The 26,035-nt window shown below is 40.4% G+C and overlaps 2 protein-coding genes across 51 annotated transcripts in view; one reads left to right on the top strand and one right to left on the bottom strand.

Moving 5' to 3' along the window:
- EPB41L2 (erythrocyte membrane protein band 4.1 like 2) overlaps window positions 1–11,608 on the top strand; it is a 225,724-nt gene extending 214,116 nt beyond the window's left edge. For all 50 annotated transcript variants that reach the window (XR_013534545.1, XR_013534544.1, XR_013534542.1 and 47 more), the window contains one exon: window positions 10,357–11,608. The gene's annotated coding sequence lies outside the window, so the exon portion shown is untranslated. The remainder of the gene's footprint in view (window positions 1–10,356) is intronic.
- A 2,140-nt stretch (window positions 11,609–13,748) lies between these two features.
- SMLR1 (small leucine rich protein 1) lies at window positions 13,749–25,107 on the bottom strand. Its single transcript, XM_078370900.1, is given in 4 exon segments — window positions 13,749–15,991; window positions 23,549–23,686; window positions 23,689–23,784; window positions 25,077–25,107. Coding segments are annotated over 4 exon segments (351 nt in total). The 3' UTR covers window positions 13,749–15,905.
- Window positions 25,108–26,035: the final 928 nt, after the last annotated feature.

The raw sequence follows: 26,035 nt of genomic DNA, 5'->3' as shown, positions 1-26,035 counted from the left end.
TTTTAGCAGCTGCTGAATGGATGAGTGATGGTTTACTTAAATAACCCCAATTAATGGGCATTTAAATTACCCCTTATTTTTCATAGTTATTATACAGCTTAAAAAGATTATACTTGTTTGTACGTTTTTGTGGGTTGATCTCATTGTTTCTCCTGGGCAAATAGGTTTAAAATTGGAGTTGGTATGCCACCAAGGTTTTTTTTTTTTTTTTTTTTTTTTTTTGAGAGAGTTTCACTCCGGTTGTGCAGACTGGAGTGCAGTGGCACAATCTTGGTTCACTGTAACTTCCGCCTCCTGGGTTCAAGCGATTCTCCTACCTCAGCCTCCCAAGTAGCTGGGATTATAGGTGTGTGCCACCACACCTGGCTAATTTTTGCATTTTTAGTAGAGACAGAGTTTCACTGTGTTGGCCAGGCTGGTCTCGAACTTCTGACTGACCTCCGGTGATCCCGCCTGCTTTTGCCTCCCCAAAGTGCTGGGATTATAGGCGTAAACCACCACTCCTGGCTGACCAAGGGTTTTTGACATATTACCAAATTGTCCTCCTTAATGGTTCTGCAAACGTAGGCTCCTATTCACAGTTTGTGAGCTTATGTTTCCCTACAGCCTTGGCAACACTAGGCATTATTAAACATTTTTTAAAAAAGCTTTGCCATTTTGATCAGGAAAGAGCATTTGTTTTTCCCTTGTTTGAATGGTGAGGAAAGAGCCTTCTCTGATTGTATTTTTTCAGTGCTAGTGAGGTTGGAATACACGCATACATATGCTACACGCAGGCATAGACACAAATATAATCATATAATTTGCGTATCTTTTGGTTGCCAGTTTGTGTCCTTTGTCCATTTTCCTATTCAGGGGTCTGTTTATTTCTGTTGTAGAGATTAATTGAATGGATGCATGAAGGTTTACGTAAATAATCCCTACTAATGGGCATTTAAATTATCCCTCAGTTTTCACAATGATCACACAGCTTAGTAACTTGAAAAGATGAGCAATCTTTTCAGATTAGTTAAAGTTAATTAACCCCTTAGTCACAAATGCTATATTTTTCTCCCAGTTTAAAAAATTATTATTAAGGATTAGAAATGGCACCAAAAGTAGAGAGAGGGGCAAGACAGAGCTGACTGCTTAGAGTTGAGCAGGCCATTTCCACAGTTTTATTTTGTGTTTTGGCCTAAACAGTATGTCTTAGAACTTGAATCAATTATTCATGCTTAAAAATTAGAAGATAACTCAGCAATTTTAGAAAAGTCAGAAGCTCTGCTGGCATTGAACCTGCTCTTCCCGTGGCGACAATGCTGGAGCTAAGTAGGCGTGGCCAGTGTCAGGCCAGAAGGAGCTCTCTAGGTTACCACAGTGCTGCTGCCTGTCCTATCCTGTCTTTATTTTGAGGCCCTTGGGACCCAGTCTCCTTATGCGTGTATGTTACCCGGGCCTCTGGCCGGGTTGGGGTGCTGGTTATGACTTCGTTACCCTGTCCTAGGACGGGTTTAAGAGTCTGGAAATGTGAAGAATATTTAATGTTAAACTGCCTATAGAGAAGCTTCATGTCTCTCCTCCAACCTTTTTTTTAATGATTTTTTTTTTAAATTTTACTTTAAATTTTGGGGTACATGTGCAGATCTTGCAGGATTGTTACATAGGTATACATATGCCCTGGTAGTTTGCTGCCTCCATTTCCCTGTCACTGACATTAGGTATTTCTTCTAATGTAATCCCTCCCCAAACTCCCCACCCCCTGCTATCCCTCCCCTAAATCCCCAACCCACAACAGACCCCAGTGTGTGTTGTTCCCCTCCCTGCGTCCATGTGTTTCCATTGTTGAATACCCACTTATGAGTGAGAACTTGCGGTGTTTGGTTTTCTGTTCTTGCATCAGTTTGCTGAGAATAATGGTTTCCAGATTCATCCATGTCCCTGCAAAAGACAGGAACTCATCCTTTTTTGTGGCTGCATAGTATTCCATGGTGCATATGTGCCACATTTTCTTTATCCAGTCTATCTTTGTTGGGCATTTGGGTTGGTTGCAAGTCTTTGCTATTATAAACAGTGCCTCAATGAACATACGTGATGTGAGGGTGATCTGGCTGCAACATCTGTCACCCCATTGATTGCCAGGATTGATTTGGCTGATCTGGTTGGCTAGGTGGGTGTCCCCTTCCTCCCTCACCACTCCATATGCATCCCTCCCGAAGTTGCTCACTCGGTTGAAGAGGATAGCCATCCCTGATAGAGGAGGACCAGTCTTCAGTCAGTGGTATATGAGTAGCTGCACTCCCCGTCTAGAACCTCCAAACAAGCTCTTAAGGTCCATCCTCCAACCTTTTTTATAAGGAAATAGGATCTTAGACATTAACATAACTGCCATAGGTCACCTGTGGTAAGTATAAATTCATTTGTCTCAAGGCTTTTCTGATAGATATTCCAGATAACAGTTGTTTAAACATGTAAATTTTGTGGGTGGCATCAGAAGGGAATTTTGCTACGGCAACTCATTAACAAATTTATGTATGTGTGTGTGGTTTTAAAAATAATCCTGTCCTTATGAGGATTACAATCCAAGGACATATTGATGCTTTCCTGCATCAAAATAGTTGAGCTAGCATTAGAGCCTGTGGGAATCTGGAACTGTTCTGTCCAGTATCGTAGCCAGTACCCACTTGTGGCTACTGAGCACTTGAAATGTGGCTAGTTGCAACTGAGATGTGTTGTAAGTGTAAGCTATTTACTGGATTTCAGACATGAGAAAAAAGTAAACTCTTCCTAATTTTAAATTAATTACTTATTGAACTAAAATTTGGGTATATTGGGTTAAATACCTACATTAAAATTAAATATACATGTTTCTTTTCATTTTTTGAAATGTGGCTTCTAGAAAATTTACATATGTGCTCAGATTCATTGCTTGCAGTCTATTTGTCTTGGACAGTGCTGATCTATGGAGGGTAGGAGGGGGTGAAGTGAGAAGAAAACCTTAAGTTAATATGGCATGATGCAATTTAAGATTGTGTGTGTGTGTGTGTGTGTGTGTGTGTGTGTGTGAGAGAGAGAGAGAGAGAGAGAGAAAGAGGGAGACAGAGAGAGAGAGGCTGAGACTGCTAGGGGGCAGGGAATAGTGTTTTAAGATCAGGAAATAGTATTTTAAGATATCTTTATTTAACTTTGAGGAAAAGTGATTGTTTTCCCATGCTCCCTCAAGTAAAAAGTGAGAAAGTTGGGTCTAGAAATTTCTTCTGATTCCCACTAAACTCCAGTTTTCTAAAAGATGAAAGCCTTGTTATGGAGTATTTTTAAGCTCTTATTTGATGCTACAGAGAAATGTTTTCTCATTGCTGCCTATCTTATGAACCTACGGTTGACAAAAGCTCAGCTCTAATAAAGTACACTGAGTGGAGCCTGACCATAGTTCATCTGTTATTTAAAAGGAGCTTTATGATTTTGTAGAATGCTTTTATATCAAATTCCAAAAAGGCTTGACCTAGCAGTGTGAACCAGAAGACCTTAACAGCTTTACTGCCAGCACCACTACTCTTAGAAACTTGTGTGTGGCTTCAGTGATTTGAGGAAACCAGTTTTTTAAAGAAGTAAGAGTCCTCGTGGAATATCATAGATACAGTTAATCAACAAAAGAGAACAGAAAAATGAACCTGATGTTTTTCCACGTAAGAAAATGGACACCCAAGAGTAATGGTAAAAATGGGAATTAGTGCTTCTTCCTAAAGACATCATACAATTCGGTTGGTTTCTTTTTTTTTTGGCCCCACTTCCTCATACTCCTGTTCTTCAGTCTTATGTTACAAATTAGTCCCTGTTACTGTCACTCTGGATTCATTAATTTATAATATGAGCCTGTTTTGTTCAAGGGACTATTATAGTTGTGTGGGAGAGAGCAGGACATAGGAAGATGCATAAAAATAACATCCAGGTTTATTTTTCATTCAAACATACAACGTTTAGGGTTATTTTACATTCAAACATAACAAAAATAGTATATTTGAAGAAAGGCCTAGCTAAAGGGCTGTGAAAGTTGACAGGAGAAATTCTTCTGATTGGCCAATCAAGACAAGCCTCCCCAGAAAGGTTGCGGAAAAGCTCCTCTGTGCAGAGCACCAAGTGGGGGATCTGGTTGGTTGGGGGATCTGGGGAGGGAGGAAAGAGCACTTAGGAAAACAATGGGCTGGATGTCAGGAAAAGCAAACCTCCATCGTGGTTATGTGTAGAGATCCCAGCACAGCTGGAAACATTTGTTGAAGACAATTTGCAGATGGTCTTACCTGCCATGTCCTTTAGTAATACTAATTTGTTAGTGGTGTGCATGATTGACTGAAAAACTACTAGATTAGATGAAGTACCCTGTAAAGACACCAAAATACTGGTTCAGACAGTCAGTAATGGGGAGACTGAACTGGACATCTCTAAGAGTAAGACTGAGTTTAACTTGGAAGCAAGACCTGGAGTAAAATACCATATAGGAACCTCTATAAAAATTAAGTCCAGTATTTTTTTCCTTTTCAGTTAGATGAAACTCAGTATCTATACCTCTTTGAAGTAAAGTTATATTAGCACATAGGCCTTTGAGAGTAATACAGTTCATTCAGAGGGCACAGGGCTCAGGAAGGTCAACCCAGTCCCGAAAGGCCTGAAGATGGGACTTGGGCCTTCAAGGACCCACAGGAGAGCCTCCTGAGAAGGTGGGGGCTCCAAACAGTATTAACGTGTTCCAGGAAACCAGGAGAAGCAAAAGCATTTTGCTGAATTACTTGTAGGACAGATACTATGCTTCATTTGACTGCAGAGAAAAGTACTGGATTTAATTTCTCCCTCTACTCAGCAGATACACAGATATCGGTGATAGAAGAAAATGGCAGTAGATTACTGATAGCAGATTAGATATAAGCATTTCTCATACCTAATGGTCTCAGGACCACTTTATACACCTAAAAATTATTGAAGAGCCCAAAGAGATTTCGTTCATGTGAACTACATCTATTGAAATTTATCATAAGTCAAAACAGAGAAATTTTACAAATATTTATTAAGGTAAAAATCATCACATGGTGAAAAAAGTCTGTCTAGAAAGACTCTATGTTGTAGGATCCAACTATATGACATCCTGGAAAAGGAAAAGCGATAGAGGCAGGAGGAGGGTCATCAGTTGCCACTGATCTCATCAAGAGTCTTTCAGTATTGGGAAGCTGTCAAGCTCATGGTGGCCAAAACACTGTTTTCCAAATTCTAATGTTCACCTAAAAGCTTGAATTTTATCATTGACAACAAGTGCTGTCAATTGTTTCTCTTGAGGCGACAGGCTCAACTTCATTTTCAATAAAAGGTTTGCCGAGTATACCCACATTGAATAACATCATCTGTCTGCCAGTGACTCTCTCAAGTAAGAAAGGTGGTTTATGAAAACGCAGCTGCTTCAACTCACAGTTCAAACATTCGCATTGATGCTTTTCCTCTAGACATTGTGCTTCTGTATGCAGCGGGAGTGTTGCGTGCATACTAACCATTTCATCACACAGAATACTAAAAAGACGCACTTGGGGTTGAGATGTAAGAGAATTAATATTCCTTCTGTTTCCTCAAGGACATCCTTAAGTGAAACTGTCTTCTCTGTTTCACTGCGAGTGCACACTGGTAAAGAATAAGGTGACAGGTGGGGCATGGTGGCTCAACGCCTGTAATCCCAACACGTTGGGAGGTTGAGGTGAGAGGATCACTTGAGGCCAGAAGTTTGAGGCCAGACTGGGCAGTATAGCAAGACCCTGTGTCCACAAAAAGTTTTTTTGATTGGCTGGGTGTAGTGGTATGTGCCTGTATTCCTAGCTACTTGGAAGGCTGAGGCAGGACGATCCCTTAAGTCCAGGAGTTCAAGGCTGCAATGAACTATATCACACCACTGTACTCCAGCATGGGGGACTGGAGACCCTGCCTCTAAAAAATAGAAAAGAAAAAAAAAGAAAGAATAAGTTTACATGAAGTATAGTTTGATTCCTCTGCTTCGAAATATGTAGGCTGAGCTGCCAATAAGTTTACTTACCATTGTTTGTTTGCACCATTGGTGAAAATGCTGACACACTGAAAAGGACATAATATCTTAGTATGATGATAAAGACAGTTTTGACTCTATGATCCCCTTAAAGAGACTCAGCAGCCCTCGGGGGCTGTAGGCTACACTTCATGTATATTTAGTGGTAATACAGACATTTTAAGAATGGACTGTTTTCTAGGTTTAACCAAATGGAAATTTAGCAGCTTACATTTTTGGGCTCTGGGATTTTTATTTTATTTATTTATATATTCCATACAGAGTGTTGCTCTGTCAGCCAGGCTGGAGTGCAGTGGTGTGATCTCAGCTTACTGCAACCTCTGCTTCCTGGGCTCAAGCAATTCTCCTGCCTCAGCGTCCTGAGTAGCTGGGATTACAGGCATGTGTCATCATGCCTGGCTAATTTTTAGATCTTTCGTAGAGATTGGGTTTTGCCATGTTGGCCAGGCTGGTCCCAAACTCCTGATCTCAGGATATCTGCCCGCCTTGACTTCTCAGATTGCTGGGATTACAGGCCTGAGCCACTGTGCCTGGCCAATTGTTATAATTTAAATAATGGAAATTCTGTTTAGAAATTAAAATCAAGTATGCAAATTGAGGACAAAGAATAATACAAATGAAAAGTACAGCATTTGAAATAACTGTCAAGTCCATAAAATATCATATTTAAATTACACTTGAGTGCACGGAGGTTAGTTTTGTTTAGGAAATGCAGTGTGTAAAGTAAACATTTTATTCCTGTTTCAGACTCTTTGATTATATTATTGTTCTGTGGTAATTGACTCTTCATTAATCTGAAGAAATGTTGTTTTCTTCTTTTGCATTGTTGTATTATATAGGGGAAAACTACATTTTTGCATTTTTGTTGAGACTTCTCTCTGCTGTACCACTTAAAGGCAGCATTGCTAGTGCTTTGTGTCAAATGCTTTTTAAAATCAATTTACTGAGTCAATTTCTGTAATAGAGCACCCAAGATTGAGATCAGTACATTGATCCCTTTGTCTCTAGAAACTCAAAGATTGTGCTTTTCAGACCACATCATAGAACTTCTGTGTATGGACTATTTTCACCACTGTTCATTGGGTGCCCTGAGAAGGATAAATAACTCTCTGATCCCTCTGTGAATGCTTGAGACAAGGCCTGCAACCATCATGTATCCTTGAAGAACTTGGACATAGAATTACACCTGTGATTAGATGAACTTTAGCCACATTGATCTATTCTCACATTGACCATAAGAGGGGGACATAGACTAGGGAATGTGATGACATTAGTTAGAAATGTTTACTGACATTGTATAGGCCAGGGGTGGAGCAGAAGCATGGAAACAGAACAGTGGTATGAATGCTTTTATTTTTGTCGCCTTGACCACAATTCTAATACATAAAGTATAATCCATATACTTAACAGCTATGATCTACCCAAACTCAGGATGAACCTTGTGATAGTGTGAAAGTGAAAGCAGGTGAATTAATGTCTATAATTAATGCCTGTCAATTTGTATTGACAAAGATGCCCAGACTTCTATGAATATGAGTAGAATTCAAGCTGAGAGAAGAAAGAAAAGAAAGTTCTTGAAACTTCTATAGCTCTTACATGAAGAGCCAGTGCCTAGTTTTCAGTTTCCTCTATGTAATCAATAATTTAGTCCCAAACTCTTGCCTGTTAAAAATTGTCAAATATTAAATTTATTTCTCACAGACACCTACCAGAGGACAGAAAAGTATAATATTTCTGATGCTTATGTAGCAGTGACACTGATGATTCTATCTTCATCTTTTCTCTTTCTCAGCTCAAAAACTTAGGAGCATATTTCTACATGTGTTTAAGTGCAAAAAACAGTCAAAAAAGATAAGTGGAGAGGTAAATAAAATCTTCATACAATAAGTTACTCCCTGTTCATCCACACCAGTAAGGAACTAGGATGTTTTTGACACAATATCTAATTCAGAGTTAAACTGGATTTACTGCTTTTTAAAGAATGAGAAAATAAGTAAAATTTAACATTAAAATGCCAACAAATGATTCTGAAAGCTGTTTGGAATCCTAAGAGCACATCAAGATTATGATTTATAATACTTTTTACCAGAAAAAAAGTGTATTAATGGAAATAAATTACATTTTGAGTTTATTTGGATAACTATGTCTTTTTCTCTATTTTTAGCCCAGTAGATGGTGAAGTTTTTTGAGATCAAGGTCTATTCCCTTCAATTCCTACATATGCTTAGTTTCCTGTAATAACTTTGAAACAAGTTTAATTTTAGCTTTTCTTTACAAATTTATGACTCATTACAAAGTGAAAATTTTATTTTTGATGAAAACAGATGCAAAAAAAAAAAGCGACATGGAGACTAGAATCCTAAACATTGTTCTCTCTGTAGGTTTTCAAGCCCTGCTAGCATCAGAGGTCTGTTTTTTTTAATGACCTAAACTGCAAAATGGCAGCTGTGTTCAACAAATGATGCGTATTTACTAAACAAAGCCAATGGAAATGCCAGCCCTGAAGGGACAAGAGCAGGTTGCACGCCTGAAGGTGTCGTGTAGCTGCCAAATCCAGTTTGACTGGTAGTTCTGTCCATTTCCCTTCATCAGCCCCATGTTTCTTTTCACGATTACTAACCTAGAAAAAGACTTTGGGCTTTCTCCATTGATTTTTCTCCCTGTGTAGAATCAAGCAGAAGTACTAATGAGTAATGAAATAGCCTAAGGCAGACAACAGGGTGGGAAACAATGAAGTTGATTAATCAATCTGTCCTGAATAATCAAGACACTCTAATATTATCTGTGATAAATCTAAATGGTAGGGACTTTTTTCACTGAAGCAAGACTTAATTTTATCTAACCAAAAGAGTGTACGTTCTAATTGACTTTGGGTCCAGTGTCTCTTGGAAAAGATATTACTACTCTTCACTGTCCTTTGTAATTACCTATCATTTGCCAAAACTTCCAACCAAGTTGAAATATAAAATGAAACAGTGGCCACCTTAAAACCCTGTTCTCTTTCCGGGCCATTGCACCATCATGGATTTTTATAGTCTTCTGTCTTACCCACTTACCTTTGATTGTGAACGTCTGCAACACTGTAGCTTTCATTTATTCTTATGCTCACATGAGACTTAGTTCTGTTTGTTTCATTTGTGCTGTTCTGATGGCCAAATCTATATCCCTAGGCCTAATGCCTCACACAGGCTATAAGCCTACAAGCTCTCTTTGTTTTTTGAGGTCCCAGACTCCAAACCTTATCATCCACTCTATACTTCCTTCTCAATCCCCACACTCTGAGTTTTCTTCTTAGTGGTCCCTCTCAAATTTCCCTACCACCTGATTTATGTACCAGCCACGCAAGTCTGAGTTCCTGCTGTCTAGCAGGAATGCCTGACATTTGTCATCTTCCTCATCCAATTGGACTCCTGCAGTGGTCTCCAGACTGTTGTTCCTGCCTGTAATCCTTACTGACTTCAGCTTATTCATCACACTGAAGCCACAGTAGTGTTCTCAAAACGTAAATCACTCTGTGAGAAACCCTTCCTCATCCCAGCCTCCTTTCCTGGGCTTATGCCCTGCATGAACTTGACAAGCCCAGGATCTTTGACCTGTCTCTTATCTCTCCGTGGCTCTTGTACTCTGCTCTGGACCATTGCAGTAGACTGCCAACCGGTCTTTTTATCTGAATATTCTTTCTTAATTCATTTTTTTTCTAGTCTGTTAGATCAAGCTCGTACTTCTCAGTCTGTTATAGACCTAATAATTTGTACCTTTATTTACTACTCATTATACCAATGCTTAACTGTAGTAATGTCCATTTCTTCACCGTCCTGTTCCTCCCATTCATTCCTGCCTCCCCCCCACATACATCTTACTGTCATACCATGTACTTTTTCACTTCCCTGCCTCTTAGCTCATCGTGTTTTTCCACCTGAAGCACCATTTCCATTCATTTCAGCACAAAGAAAATGGACTTTGACTTTCCCTCTCCCTGAGTATAGCTTTAAAACCTACCCTGATTTCTGTCTTTAAAGTCTTACTATATGAATTGTCTCTGTTTTATGCTAATAAACTCTTTTGCAGTGAACTCTTGTTTGCCAGTTGCTTCTAGTGTACTTGTCAATTCTCCAGGTATTTTAAGGCCCTTGAGAGTGGAATAGTATTTCATGCTTGTCTTCTGGTAAACGTACTATTTACTGTAAGACTAGGCAGACAGTAACTGTTGATTACTTGATTGAAAATTTGATGAATGTTACCATTTTTTTTCACGCCTGTGTTTTTGGAATATTTAAGCCTTCTCTTTGTTTTTTCTCTCCTAGAAAGTCATTTTTTAAACAACAGTCAACTTTGTGAAGCCCTGAAGATTTTTTTGACCATTCCGAGTCTTGATGCCACACCACTACTCCAGCGCATTTATGCTACGACTGGTAACAATGACGGGAAGCCTGAAGAATTAAAACGCCAACACCAAACCTTTTCTTACCAGCTCTGGTCTATATTGCTCCCATACATTTTAATATATTATTTTGTTTTATAACCACTTATAAATATTCTTGGTTCTTTCTTTTTTTGTTGTTAATTAGGGGGTTTTGTTTTTGTTTTCTGTTTACTTTGTGTGCAACTACCTGCTTCTAATGACTCACTTTGATCAAATGACAGTGAACAAGGCCAGCCCAAGCTGGTAAGGTGCTGTTCACTTGAACAGGTGCTGTTGTGCAGAAAGGAAACTCTGTGACTAATTTAGATAGTGGCTTCCCTTCTTCCAGATTCTTTCCGTTGAATCCTCACAGTAAATATTTACGGAGTTTTCCAGTTGCAGTAAATATACTGTATGAGAAAATATTAATACAGATTAAAATTTCTTACATCTTGAAAATTTTCTAATATTTGAGAATTTCACAGGGGATGTTTTTTATACTGGCCTCTTTTGACTTTCCAGTCCTGTGACTTTGTACTTTTAGTAGGGAGTCAGAATCTCTGGACTGGAGAATTATGAAGAAGTTCACTGACTGTGCACTGTGCTTAGAGACCCCTGCCGCGCCACAGTGCCAATGCTTCTCAGACACATGCCCTTCGGCAGCATTCCAGAACAGGAGGGAACAGAGAAAGAACACTCTTTCTTCCCTTCTGCTAAAAGATTCAGGCAGCTTAAAACCTTAGTGCTTTCTTTCTTAACATATCCAAACTTCAGTACTTTCCATTATTTGAACACTTGGGTAGAACCCTTGCTTCGTATTAAACCTCCTTGTCTACATGTAAAACTGACCTTTTGTTATTGAGCAGGACTGTCTCTTTCAGATAGTTTGATGATTCACACAGGTTTGAGGACGCTGGGGAGAGGGAGAGGGGGCTGTGATGGTTCTCCGTTGGTTCCAAGAAGGTTATACCATTTAAAGCTGGCACCAGAGACCTGATAGGGACGTATTAACTATATTGAACATTGTTTTCTTTGCTTTTGACCCTATGTATAGTTATGATGCCAGATTAGATTTATAGCAGCTTCAAGTTGTATTAAATGATATTTTGCTTCCTGTAATACTGTTATAAAATAAAGTTTGTTTATTCTCTAAACTTGTCATTTCTCTTTTTCTAAAGCTTTAAAAAAATGAACTCAGTGATATTTTTCATCAGAAGTCTTAGTATTTTGTGAAAAGTAGTGATTCAAAAATCTGTTTTCAGCTCTTTTCTAATTTGATGTTGGTGCCAACATCACTATTTGAAACGGCGAAAGCAACATTGAAAGTTTGTAAATCTAATGTTTAGCACGCCAGATTCCTTCTGCCTGGTTAACTACTCCACCCCAGCTTTTACAAATTCTCCAACTGATGTTTTTGCTTGTTTTCTGTGTGCGTTTTTCATTTTGTTTTCAGGAAATATTTTAGCTGTACCATCTGAATCTTGCTTCTCTGCTTCATGTCCTTCTTTACTTTGAGTCCACTGGCCCTGTGTATCAGGCGTACCAGGCCCCTGAGGGGCTACATTGGGATGGTTATTGCAATCATCAAGTCTGATTGGGATGGTTTATTGTAAAACTTTTGTCAGGGCACACCAGGTTATGAGCTTAATTATATAGCAAATAACCAACAGGGTATATTTCTTGCAAAGCATTTTATAGAATTTTTTTCTCTAGTCATTTAAAGTAAGTACATTAAATACAATTTGCATAACTGTCATCTTTGAGATCTGTTTCCACTAAATTATCTCTCGCCTTGTGAAAGGCCTTTCTCACTTTCTCTCAAATTATTACAAAATATCCAGATCCCTGGAGAATCCGAATCTCAGCAAGCCAAGCCTTAGAAATACTGTGGAACCAAATGTGATTTTGCAAATGGATGTCTCATCAAAAAGTTTGTCTCTCACATTGAAATCATAGATTGATCTTCCCAGGCTGTTTTGAAGACCCATTTGCAGTGATAAGAAAGTTTGTCTTCACAGGTCCCGTGGACTAAGAAATGTGGTGTGCAGGGATTTGGGCTCAGTTATATTCAGCAGAGACAGCAAGAACAGGGTTTAGGGTCTAGGGGCATTGAGAAAATCTGTGGGAATGAATACCCACGGAGCTGCTTGAAGCAATGTCGATAATCCCACATGCAGCTACAGAAGCAAGGCTGTCTTTTTTAAAAAAAATTGTATTATAAAATATTTCTCTGGCTGTTCTAATCTCATCTGGTAAATTGAGTTAAATGATAGAATAAATAGGAAAGTAGATCAATAAGGTTTTGAGACTTGGATTTGAAAAATTTGAAAAGTGGAAAGAATATTTTTAAATCCCCAATCTGTTTGATGGTAATTATACATTGGATGGTATTTTTGAATACATGTTTTCTGCTATCTTCTGCTTGTCACTCACATGTTAGACTATATGTCATTGCCTACGTTGTGATAAATTCAGAGGCCTCTTCTGATTGGCACACCAATTATAAAGTCAGAAAGTAAGAAGCTTATGAGCATGCTTTGAAAATTCTAGTGATTTTTTTCATAAATAGAAATCAGAAAACTTATTTTCAAAATGTACTTAACATTATGAATTCTGAGAGTTATCAGAGTTCAGAATTTTGATGGTTATCAGAGTTCTGAACTCTGGTTTCTGACACTAAGTCTTGCCAAAGAACTTGAGATTTCAACAAAAAGCTCTTCTAGGACCTTTTACCTCTTTTGGATTCTCCTGTCACTATTAAATTATATCTGGAAAATTCTGGAGGCACCTGGCCAGATTAACTATTTTTTTAAAGGTTTGCAAATAATACTTCAGAAAACCTAATATGGGCCCTTTCTTGCCCAAAGGGCCTGTTCTGTCAGCTAGGTTTAGGATGGGCTAGCAGTTCCCTAGCACCCAATTACCAACATGGTTATCAAGAGAGATGGGAAGATCATATTTACAGCTTTGAGTTCATTCTATTAAATTTTTAGCTGATCACAGTGGCTCACCCCTGTAATCCCAATAGTGTGGGAGGTGAGGCAGGAGCATAACTTGAGGTCAGGAATTCAAGAATAGCATAGTCAATCTAGTGAGACCCTGTATCTCCCAAAAAAAAAAAAAAAAAAAAAAAAAAGCCAGGTAAGGCTTAGCCCTCCTGTCCTGTAACCAGAGGCTGAGGTAGAAGGATCGCTTGAGCCCCAAGAGTTTGAGGTTTCCATGAGCTATGATTGCACCACTTCACCTTAGCCTAAGTGACACAGCAAGACTCTCTCCAAAAGATACACACACACATGTTTTTTGACAAATTTTGTTGAAAAATAATGACAATGTGACAGAAATTAGAGCACCTATTAAAGTGCTTTATTGAAGGTCTCCAATTGGAGAAACAGTATCCGTATTGGTGAACTGTGTCAGATGCTATAGCATTTGGAATACAATTAGGAACCTTTGTAGTGAGACCTTTAGTGGGCACATTTCTGGCCCCTGGTGAAAGGCTTTGGAGCATAGGATGCCACTGAATGTAGGATAATGTTGGGAGACCGCCGACCTGGTCTAGGTGGAGGCCAAGACAGCTTGTTTCAGCAGCAGGAATGAAAAGGACTGAACAAGATCTTAAACTGGACCCATGAGCATGAGAAAGGCAAAGGAGTGACTATGCAGCTGCTTAGTAAAGCTGTGCTGGATAAAGGATTTGACAAATTTGTTAGCAGTGCCTTCAGGCAGATGATAAGCCCCTGGGACTTGTTCCTTCATGGGAAAATGAACATGCTTCTGCTTCTCTACATATACAAAACATTTATAGATAAGTCAGTTTCACTGGAGATTCTCTACTCTCATTGGATGGCAGACAAAGAAACGGGTCTTGCTTCAAAGAACTAAGTAGTGCTTGGTGCTGTAAACATGTCTGTATAAAGTTCATCTGTTGTCACAGTAGCTGAGATGGTGGAACAGCACCCGCCAGAGCCGGAATTGGGCCTCTGAAGTGCCCATTATTGGAGGAAGATGGAGCAAACCTTGATAGCTGAGCCACAGATTTGGCTGGCAGCTGCCTGAGATAGGAATACGATGTGTCCTTTCACACTTTCTGTTAAAGAAAGCATTTTTACATAAGCTGATTTCCACCAGGGGCTAAAAAGAGATCGCTCCCAAAACTAAAAGAATATTGTTATTCCTTCCATATGGCAAGAGCACTGTTATTCTGAATTAGTTCAGTCTGAAACCCCAGCAGACATTTTCATTGTGATCAAGTACAATAAAATGCAGAAATGTCTTTATTCTAGCAATAAGTTTTATATTATGCAAGAAGTGCAAATGGAGACTACCCATGGGCCTGGGATGGGTGTGAAGAATTTTAGGGTGGGTCTCAGGGGAAGAAGTAGTAGCAATTCGGCACTGGTGGTGTGTTCTTGCTTTTGGTCATCTGCACAACCTTTTGTATGACTGTAATCCACTACTGAAACAGGTGCATCTCTTACAGGTGACCACATTCATTATGTTTTATGAAGTGAATTACTCAGCCTGTTAGTGCCCTGCACAACGATTGGAATGTAACCAGTCTTACACTTAGAATGTATTGAACATCTCTGGTTTATGTTAACTGGAAGAATGTGGGAAGCACAACAGTAACCACGATCTAGTTTACCCCTTGAATTAAGTTTCTCTTCAATTATTTGTGTTGGCTCTTTGGGGCTCCCACTGAAAGAGAAGAATTGTAGTGAAATGTTGACTTCTCTGCATAGTTAGAGATAAATTATGTGAACATTCTGTCTTTTCCTTTTCCCATTACCAAAGCGCCAACATTTCCAGGCCACATCATGCTGAAACCTACATTTGTGGATGATCCACACTTAGTGTGGGTGACTCCTCTTGTTTTTTCATGTTTATGAAAATAATGATTTGTGAGAGCAATTGGGGAAAGGAGAGAAGCAAAGTTAGGTCCAAAAATGATACCTGAACAGTCATTTAAGAATTGCTGAACTGTGGGAAGAGCAAGCAGAAATACTCTTGCATACAGAATCTGCTGAGCTCTCTCCAAGGTATTCATCTTTTGCCATTCATTGGATTTCTACCAGGATTTCTTCACCTCTAAAATCGGAATAATATGGGTTCCCATGGGGATTATGTAGTAAGGTGCTGCATAATTTTATTTTTTAAATATGCCCTTTAGAGCAGACACAGTCACAATAAAAGTTAAAAAGTTACAATGTGTCCAGTCTGTAGACCCAAGAACTCTGTTCTTGGCACTTTTCAGAGCTGCTCCTTTGGCTGAGTCTCTGAGAAGTCCTCTTGGATAATCACTACTTTTCAACATGGTTCAGAACTTGTATCTTAGTATTCTTTCTCTTTTGCCATGGTTCTTATGAACCTACTTTATTAGCTGAACTGTTGACCATTGCTCGATAACCAGGAGACACTCATTGTGCTTTAGTTATTGGAAAGTCCCCAACATCACGTCCATTTCATTCTCTGGTACAGGGAAGAGCCATCCTTGGGATTGTGTTGGCGGTCACAAGTCTGGGACAGTTCTTCATTAACTGAAAGGAAAAGTATTAGTTACTAATTTGGAGACATCTGAGTGCCCTTGGTCATTGAGAGCTCATAAAGGCTGTTGGCCAGCATATCTGACACTGGTGGCCTTGGCAAGTCACAGAAGTCCAGGTCTTCCAAGCAGATTCTATTACAGGATCTATTCTTATCTCCTCAGTCACATCCAATGGAAATATAAAGGCTTCTTTCTAAAGAATGGCCCTGGTTGGAGCAGGAAACCTCCCACTGTCATGAGAATTGTTACATGCTAAGTATATTTAGATTTACCTGATTAAGTTGAAACCCCCACAGTAAGAGTGTCACCCCTCCCCAGAATGTGTTTGGGCACTTACGGTGTTTAGACAAGTCAAATTAGTTTTCTCCCTTTTACCTCGTGGCATATTTTACTGAGGACTCTTATTTCAACTTTTTGCAACTTGCTCATTCCTTAACCCCTTCATATATAATTTCAGTTAAAGCTGATCTACTAAAATATTAAAACTCACCCATGACATCGAATTACTGAATCTAGTGGTATTTTCCAATCCCTAGTTCTCTTCCTCAGCAGCATTTGACACAACACCTCTCTCTGCCTGTCCCCATCATTCTCCTCCCTTTGGCTTTTATCTGCTCCTTAGCTTCAACTGTTATGTCTCTGGCAATAACCAGATTTGATCTCTAGCCCTGAGATCTCTATTGCGATCCTGACAGATATTTGTTGGGATCCTCCTGGTACATCAGTGGACACAGCCCTCTTCCTGAAACCAATATACACAACTGATCCTGCTTTCACCCTCAAAACTTTTATTTTCAGAAGTATAATTAATCAAGCCAGAGACCAGGAGCTTCTAATCTCATGGGAGATAATAAATAAGTTTATAGACTTGAACCTGAATATGCTCTCTTTGGCTCCCATGTAAAGACCATGCAGTTTAGCCCTTGCTGGATACCCTGTATGCCATGTACCCCAGCACACATGCACTTTCCCTGACCAGGCCTCCACAAATGCTTATCATGTCAGTCGGGGAGGGTACATGTGCACTGAAAGTGACAAGCCCCTGACAACATGGGCCTCAATATTTAATAGCCAGTACTCCTTGAGCACTTGCTGCATGACAGGCACTGTGTGAAGCCCTTTGCAATCTTTCTCGTTCAATTCTTGTGAAGACATGATGAGCTGGTTATTATTATTCTTAAATTACTGATGAGCAAACTGGGGCAGAGAGAAATCATGATGAAGTAGTTTGCCCGAGATCACAGAAACTGATGAATTCAGGCAAACACACACTAAACAAGGGGAGTCTCCCCACACTAGGTATTGATCACCCACAAATGTAGCTTTCAGTGTGATGCAACCTGGAACTGTTGGCAATTTGTTACGGGAAAAGTAAAGGACAGAATGTTCACATAATTCCTGAGAAGGAGAATACAAGTCTGCCTGTAGGATTTGATTCCAGACAGTCAGACTTCAGAGACCACCCTTTCAGCTACTGAGTCACACCAGCTTTCTGTGGATTATCGCTATTTCAAAGGCATTCCTTTGAGATGGCCCATGGTTTACATTTTTACCCACTGAAATATGAGTAATTTATTCCCTTTTATTCTTAATTACCAATGGCTAACCCCACGATAGGGTGCCTTGAATGAGGGACCAGGCTACAGATTGTAGAGCTGAAAATGTGTGACCTGAATAATGAGACTGAAAAAAGTGAACTCGTAGGAGTGGAGAGAGAGCTAGAATGGCGAGGCCAAGAGGAAGCTCATCAATCTACAGTGAATCATCTACCCGGTGAATAAAGTGTCTCTGCTAGGCACCATGTGGAGAGTGAGAGAAATAAAATAGTGCCTTCCTCTCCTAAAGAGCTTGCAATTTGGCTGTCATTTCATTTCAGTGGGTCTATTAAGGAGGGTGTGCAGAGAGACGAGATAGGCAGGTGGCCTTGAAAACACCCAAAGTCGTGGTCATGCATGAAAAAATCCTGCAAACAATGCAGTGTGCCCTATTATGTTTGTTATGATTCCTGTTACATTAACAGATTGATCAGATTCTTCAAAGATTTTGTCAAACTCTTGCTTTGTTTAAAACTGTCCCATAGTTGGTGGTAAGTTTATCTTCCTGGACCAAAAGGATTCAACAGATAGAACCCCTACTTAGGACTCAGTACTCCAGAGGTGATGTGTCGGTGAAGAGGGCTATCTCTGGAGCCAGCCAGGTTCGAATCCTGTTTCTACCACTTTCTGGGTAGGTAACCTTGGGCAATGTACTTAATTATTCCAAGACTATTTTAATAATAGCTACTATAATGCTATAATAACACAAACAGTGCGTTGTAAGCCAGTGGCGGTAATAATGGCTAACAGTTGTTTAGAACGGGCACTGTTAAGAACCTTATATGTATTACCTCACTTAATCACCACACCAATTCTATAGAATTATCTCTGTTTTACAGACCAGGAGACTGAAGCTTCGAGAGGTTGAGTAGAGTGAATGTGAAGTTCAGTGAGAGATGCCCAGCCAACCTGCATATTATCAGTGCTTTAGTTATAGTTTTAGGATGTGTGTTGCTGAAGGCCAAGAACTGATCAACTACCTGACTTTCTTTTTGGATCCAACTCTGTGCAAAAACGTTTAGGCATTTCAGTAGACACTCTGTAAGATTTATTTAAATAATGACTATTTTTGGCCATGTTTGTCATTTGCAACAACTGTTGGTTCCTGATCGGGATGATGGTATTTTCGGGGTGGGTGGCACTGGAAGTAGAGGTTTGGGAATTTCAGGACTTAGGGAAATATGATAATGAAAACTTCCACCCTGGAGGATGCAGTGTCCATGACAATGGCAGATGCAGGGTTTGGCTTTGGGAAGTTCGAGACACAGACTTCCACCCCAAAAGCTACTTCTCAAGGAAATTGACACAGAATGAAGAGTACAGGATGTTAGAGAATTTTCTTTCTTCCTTTGTGAGAAAATTGATGTTCTCTACATACTAATTAAATTTACATGCACCATTACCTCCTAAGGCTTGAAGTGTGGGGATTAATGTTGAGTGATTATAATACCTCCACATGCTTTCCATCACATCTTAAAATGGCGCTCTTGTCTGACAGACCCAGCTGTATGAGACAGGGAAGCTGCTTTTATGTTTTAGCATGCAGGACTCTGGGGCTCTGTGAACATGTCAGTTAATCTATCAATGTCCCTCTCTTTACAGGAACAAAATAGAAATGATTACACTTACCATAACCCTGGTTGGAAGATTAACGAGATGACATTTGACCATCTGTTTACAGTTTTTTAAGTGGATGCTATGAAGCAGAGATACAAACTGGGGATATTTTATTTCAGCTCCAGTGATCTCATCTGCCCTCAAACTGGAGAGAAGATAGCACTAGTTACCCCTCGGAAAATGGTGCCAGAAAGAACTGTAATTTTTCAAAGCTACATGTTCTTAGAGTTTGAGTGGTTTTTCTTCTTATAAGAAAGGCATATCTGGAATTAAAGGTACCAGATCAACATAAAAATGAAAAACCATCCATAGTCTATAGTTGGCTACTACCACTGGAAAATGTCATCAAGAATTACTAAAAAAAAAAAAGATGCACAGATTCCATGTGGGAGAGGAAGGAAATACAAGCAAAAGGTGACTTCTGGAGAAAATATATGGTACAGCTTGCCCGTCAGCTGCTGCCCTGACAAGGAATCTGTCAAGAACTTTCCTCACCCAGCTTGCTTTCCGCTCAGTCTCAGCAGAACAAAAACTCACATCGGGAAGGACTTTGGTCTTTGGTCCACTCAGCTTTGCTGCCTTCTGACAGCTAAGGGGTCCGGATCCAGACCCCAGGAGAAGGTCCTTGGATCTTGTGTAAGAGAGAATTCAAGGTGAGTCCATAAGGTGAAAGCAAGTTTATTAAGAAAGTAAAGGAACAAGCTGGGCATGGTGGCTCATGCCTATAATCCCAGCACTTTAGAAGCCGAGGTGGGAAGATCACGAGGTCAGGAGTTTGAGACCAGCCTGGACAATGTAGTGAAACCCCATCTCTACTAAAAATGAAAAATTTAACCGGGCGTGGTGGTGGGTGCCTATAGTCCCATCTACTTGGGAGGCTGAGGCAGGAGAATCACTTGAACCCGGGGGGCAGAGGTTGCAATGAACCGAGACCATGCCATTGCATTCCAGCCTGGGTGACACAGTGAGACTCTGTTTCAAAAAAAAAAAAAGAAAGTAAAGGAATAAAAGAATGGCTACTCCGTAGGCAGAGCAGCCCCAAGGGCTGCGGGTTGCCCATTTTTGTGGTTGTTTCTTGATCATATGCTAAACACAGGGGAGATTATTTATGCCACACCTTTTTAGACCAGGTAGGGTAACTTCCTGACATTGCCGGGGCATTTGAAAACTGTCATGGCGCTGGTGCAAGTGTAGCAGTGAGGCTGACCAGAGGTCACTCTCATTGCCATCTTGATTTTGGTGAGTGGGTTTTGACGATTTTCTTTCTGCACCCTGTTTTATCAGCCAGGTCTTTATGACCTGTATCTTGTGCCAACTTCCTATCTTATCCTGTGACTTAGAATGCCTCAACCATCTGGAAATGCAGCCCAGTAGGTCTCACCCTCGTTTTACCTAGCTCCTATTCAACATGGAGTTGCTCTGGTTTAAACGCTTTTGACATCCTCCCTCAGCATCCTCCAGATTGTTGGCAGCCACTACTAATGGTGCTTCTAGTCATTAGTATTCTTTCCAACAATACAATTCAGATGGGACCCCCATTGTGTTAAGTAATCGATGCACACATTTTTGTTCTGCCTCCTTACTCACTCCTATAATTCCTACCTGCAGCCTGGAAGCTCCAGGCACACTTCAATTAGAGCAAGCCTAAGTAGGAGACAATGGGGGAAAACCACAGACAATGGAGGCTCATAACGTCGCTGGGGGTGCCCATGCTCTGCAGAGGATCCCACCTCTGGTGAAGTGCTCAGCCTTGACATTTGGGGAAAAGACTTAAGAGAAAAGGCTAGGTCATTATTACAGCTCTTTGACCAGACAGTTAGTGAGGCCAGTCAAAAACACACAGATTTGCAACATCTCCTCTAACTTCTGATTTTGCCAGATGCCTTTTGTGGTTTTCTAGAACTGGAATTATTTTCTCTTAGGCTTAAAAGCCCATAGTAAAAATCTGTTCCAGTATCTGGGACAATCCCGGGTATATGATAGACTGATAAAATATTTGTTCAATGAATGAATGAGAATTATCGCGATCTAGAACATGACATAAGTTTGCAGTAAGCTTTAAAGTTGGTGTAAGGACTCTACCCAGTGAGCAATGACCCTCATCATGTAAGGCTGACATTCTTGCTTTCCCTTGGGTTAGATTCTATGCTACAAAAATGAAGGCTTTGAGATAAGAGATAGACTTAACTGTTGTGGCCAAGTGTGACTTCTCATCAAGAAAAGCTCAGTAGCATGTCAGAATTTGGAATGAAGAGGGGGGAAGGAAGTATGAAGAATGAGGAGGTTATTGGGAGCCTCTGCTCCCTTCACTCAAATCCTTCAGAAGTACTTCCAATTGTATTGGAAAAGTTACTACCTTACAGTTGTAAGGTAGTAACTTTTGTCTGAGACTTGATCTCTAGAAAACTTGCATGGGCAGGGGTGTGCTGAAGATAGGACAGCATCACTGTGCAATCATCACAGAGATGGATACATATGGAGCACCTCCTCTGGGGCTGGCACTTACACTACATTTTCCCTGCATCGGTCCCAGTGATGCCAGGCCATATCCTGCACATTAACTTTTCCAGTGCATTCTAAAGGAACGTGATTGATACATTTATACCTCAGAATTATCTAAATAAAATATGATAGACCCATTTACATGTTACATTATTACAGATGATTTTCCAGGAACGACTAAAACTGTAAAACAGATTCGCCCTCTTTTTGCAGTCTGTCCCAAATACCAGATGTCCCACTGAATTAACTGGCTTATGATAGCTGGGAGGTAGAGGCCAAAATGGGACCTTGATATCCATGAGACTATCTAGACCTGCACTTGCTGCAGTTTTTGAAATACTGAAAATTTCATTTCGCCAAGGAGGCAGACAGATATGAAATCTGGAAACTACAGGAAGTCTCCAAGTGCCTGATGGTGACATCAGCATCCTTTTATTGTCCCTGGGATGCTCCATGTCAGTAGGAGGCTAAGATGCGGTGAGTGTTACTGACGGGAATCATCGCAACAACTTTGAAAACTTTTCGACTTGGAAGACACTGAAGGGAAGTCCTGGTTAGGATGCTGGGGATTTCTTATATTCTATTCCTTTTTGGAGGCTCCTTCCAGGGCTCAGGGGTAATGAATGGCTGGGAGACACAGCATCCAACAGACTGGTCTTGAGGCAGTGGAGGATAAACTGACTTAAAATAAAAAAAGGATTTATCACATGAATCTTACAGAGCAAGGCAGAATATGGCTTGATCACTCAACAAAAGGGCTGTTCATAAAAATGAGGCACAAAATATGAAAGGCAGGGGATATTTGAGTAAGTTATGATGAAAAACTTGATTCTATGACCTGCTCTCTATGTCTCCTAGGATTTCTTTATGTTCTAAATCTCATCTTAGAAATAAATAGCCTTCATTGTACTTCTTTTGGTTAGGTTATATGTTACAGCATTAGTGATTTAATATTTTGAACATTTGCTTATTAATAACATAATGAAGGCATTTCTTGTTTGGCAAGCTTTTGTGGAAGAAGAGGTGTTTTCAAATTTGTTTTGTTATTTTATTATGACACTATCCAAATTAAGAAATATGACTGGTCTTTGTTGATTTTGCTCAAATAGTTATTAACCTTGACTGGGCACAGTATTAACACATAGTCTGTCTAGTTACAGCCCAGTTTCATTAATTTTAATTATAGCAGAACAAACGGTGTCAGTCCAAGACCCAAATGTCCATTCCAAATCATCTTAAGCTTCCTGAGTTTTTTGGTTTTGTTTTGTTTTTTCCACCTTAAGACTATAATCCCATGGAATGTTTACACCAAGGTCAATTATTTATCTATGAGGGCTTTCCATTCACAAAGACTGTGACAGCAGAACGTTTGGAACATTCCCTGACCGGAAGTTCAGTGGATGAGAAAGTTGTGTGTGTGCATGCAGGTGCATATGCACGCACAGCATGCACACACATGTGGCTGCATAAACACATCTGTCATGTAGAGAAGGCCGACCATGAGCAGTGTTTTCATGTATGTGATTCTACTGCCTTGAGAGAAAGCAACCACATGTCAAAATTGCTGATTCATAGCATGACTGTGAGGTGCTACAGGTGAGGGCCCCCAACAGCAGGCCTTCACATCCCAGCACAAGATCCATACTGTGGAAAGGATCAAACTTGGGCAATTTGATCAAGGAACTTGAGAGAACACTGATTGAGAAAGAACTACAAAAAAAAAAAAAAAAAAAGAGTTTCTCCAGGCCGGAAAACACTGACGGTGCATTGGCATATTTCAAGATGTGCTGTGGGAAAGGATGCCCAATTCCTTCCTTTCGTGGCCTTGCACTCACCTTCAATCAATTTGATCCTGAAGTAGGCGATGAGGAGGAGTAGCAGCAAAGTCACGGGGAGGAAGACCCCATAGAACAGGAACCAGCCGGGGAGCTCCCTCAGGAAAGCTGACAGCACAGAGCTCATTGCCAACCAGATCCCGCGGCGACCATGGGATTCACACTCGGGACGGGGGCAGCTTTGCTCTGAGCCTGCATGTGTTTTTCTCTAGGGCTCTGGCCTTTGTTCAGCCCATCTCAGTGGAACTTTTTGTGGACTTTGCTCTGTTTAAATTGCCTCACGAATTCTGATAGGATTGCTTGCAAGTTACTCTGTAACTCAGCTATTAAGTGTAGAGGAATTGAAAGGTCCATCTTCCAAGCTCTTTCAGAGATGAGTATGTATCTGGCAGGGGTGGGATGACCCTGGGAAGCTGAGATTTTTTTGTGTGTGATGAGTTTATTTGTAATGAAAAGTACAAAGCAAACCTCGTTATATATGTTCTTTCTATGTATTCTCAGATATAGGAAGAATTTTTCCTGTATTTCCTCAATTTTAGAGTTAAAATTTCTTAATAGTTATGCCACTGTACCTAAGTACTTGTATCTAAAAGAAAGGGAATTTTCCTTTATACACAGGTGATATAACTAATACCAAGGAAAGAGAAACAAGACGTTTCCCACATGTAGAAATTCTTCCTCGTATATCCTACTCTGAATACTTCTCTGAGAAGTGCGTTGGTTTAATCATTTATTCAACAAACATTCAATTCTACTAGAACCCAACCTCTGGACTAGATGCTGGGTATACAGAGGAGAGTAAGTCATGATGCCTTCCCTTTAAGAGTGGAGATAGACCAGCAGAGATGGCCACAGTGAACATGGTAGAGGGGCCGTGATGCGGCCTCATCTCCTTCTTCCCAAGGCGCATCCATCCTTGCTGGCTGCATGAGGTCATAGTCTCCTCTGCTCTACTGGGCCTTATCTGTCACCCATCATTCACAGTTAGAAGGTGGCCCCTAATTGATGGTGGCATGGGTTGTGTGGTAACTCCAAAATTTCTGGGGAAAGAAAGGGCAATCAATGGGCCAGTGTCAAAATTGACATGGACTTGTTAACTATGCTGAGCTGTCATTGACTACTTTAGTGAAAAATTTCCAAAAATATTGGTCTAAAAATGAAAACTGATGAAAAGAGTCATATTCAAATGATCCTCTGGAGGATTTGGAAGAATGTGGAGAGAAGCAATTGGCAGCCACCTTCTTGGGCTCGTTCTCATGTTGTGTTCTAACCTGTCTCTGGCCCCCTTTACTGGTAACTGGAGGAGTCTATCAAGGACAAGCTGCCGGCAGTGCCTCCCACATTCTTGCATCAGGGACTTGGCATGAGCATGCAGTCTTAGACCCAGCTGTAAAGTGTGTACCCTGACTTACAAAATAATAAGATGGAGAGGGTCTCCAGGCTTCTCTCTCAGAAGAGAGACATCTTAATTTCAGGAGGAACCGTTAAGAATACCTGAGTTTAAGTCAGTATCCATTTACTCACTTACATGCTTCTCTTCTCCCACTCTGCAAACCCATGAATGGTGTTACAGCTATTCTACTTGCATACCTTCCATTGAGATGACTCTCTGGAGTCTTTCAGTTTGAACAGGATGCTAATTTGTAAAGTGTCAATCTTCAAAGAACCTCTATGAGCAAGTGACATTACCAGGGAGATGTCAGGCAGCTGTTAGGCAGACGTTTGTCATATTCTTTCTTCCTGTTTCATTCACTTTCAGCAAGCCTTCATTGAATGTCTAAACAAAGGTAAGTTGGGGGAATAGGCAAATAAATAAATGACAATAATGTCAGCTTCCAGATCAACATAGAAACAAAGTCTAGTGGAAGCACTGAAGAAAGACTGATTAACTCCAGCCAGGAAAGTGGGCTGAGTTCACTAAAAATACGGCATTTGAAGGCTGGGCATGGTGGCTCTTGCTACTTTGGGAGGCTGAGGCGGGTGGATTGCTTGAGCGGAGGAGTTCGAGACCAACCTGGGAAACATGGTGAAACCCTGTCTACAAAAAATACAAAAATTAGCTGAATGTGGTGGCATATGCCTGTAGTCCCAGCTACTTGGGAGGCTGAGGTGGGAGGACTGCTTGGGCCTGGGGAGGTCAGGGCTGCACTGAGCCATGATCATGCCACTGACTCCAGCCTGGGTGACTGAGTGAGATCCAGCTAAGAAAAAGCAGAGGGACATTTGAGCTGAGCCTGGAAGGTGGTTAACTGAAGAATGCCCTCCTCAAACACATGACAGGAGTGCTGGTTAGGATTTAAGGAGGATAGGGAAGAATAATTTGAGAGTAACTGAATGATAGGTGGTTCAGGCCAGAGAGTGTCTTATGAGTTGAAGCTGGAAGAGTGGAGTGGTGTCAAAGCTTATAGACTATTGAATGTCCTGCTATGTACCATGCTATTTGAACAAAGGTGACCAATTAAAGGTCTTTGATCATGGAAGTGCATA

Source organism: Callithrix jacchus, chromosome 4 (assembly GCF_049354715.1).
Source record: "Callithrix jacchus isolate 240 chromosome 4, calJac240_pri, whole genome shotgun sequence".
Lineage (NCBI taxonomy): Eukaryota > Metazoa > Chordata > Mammalia > Primates > Cebidae > Callithrix > Callithrix jacchus.
Note: the sequence above shows the minus strand (reverse complement) of the source record. Positions and strands in the feature narration are given on the sequence as shown.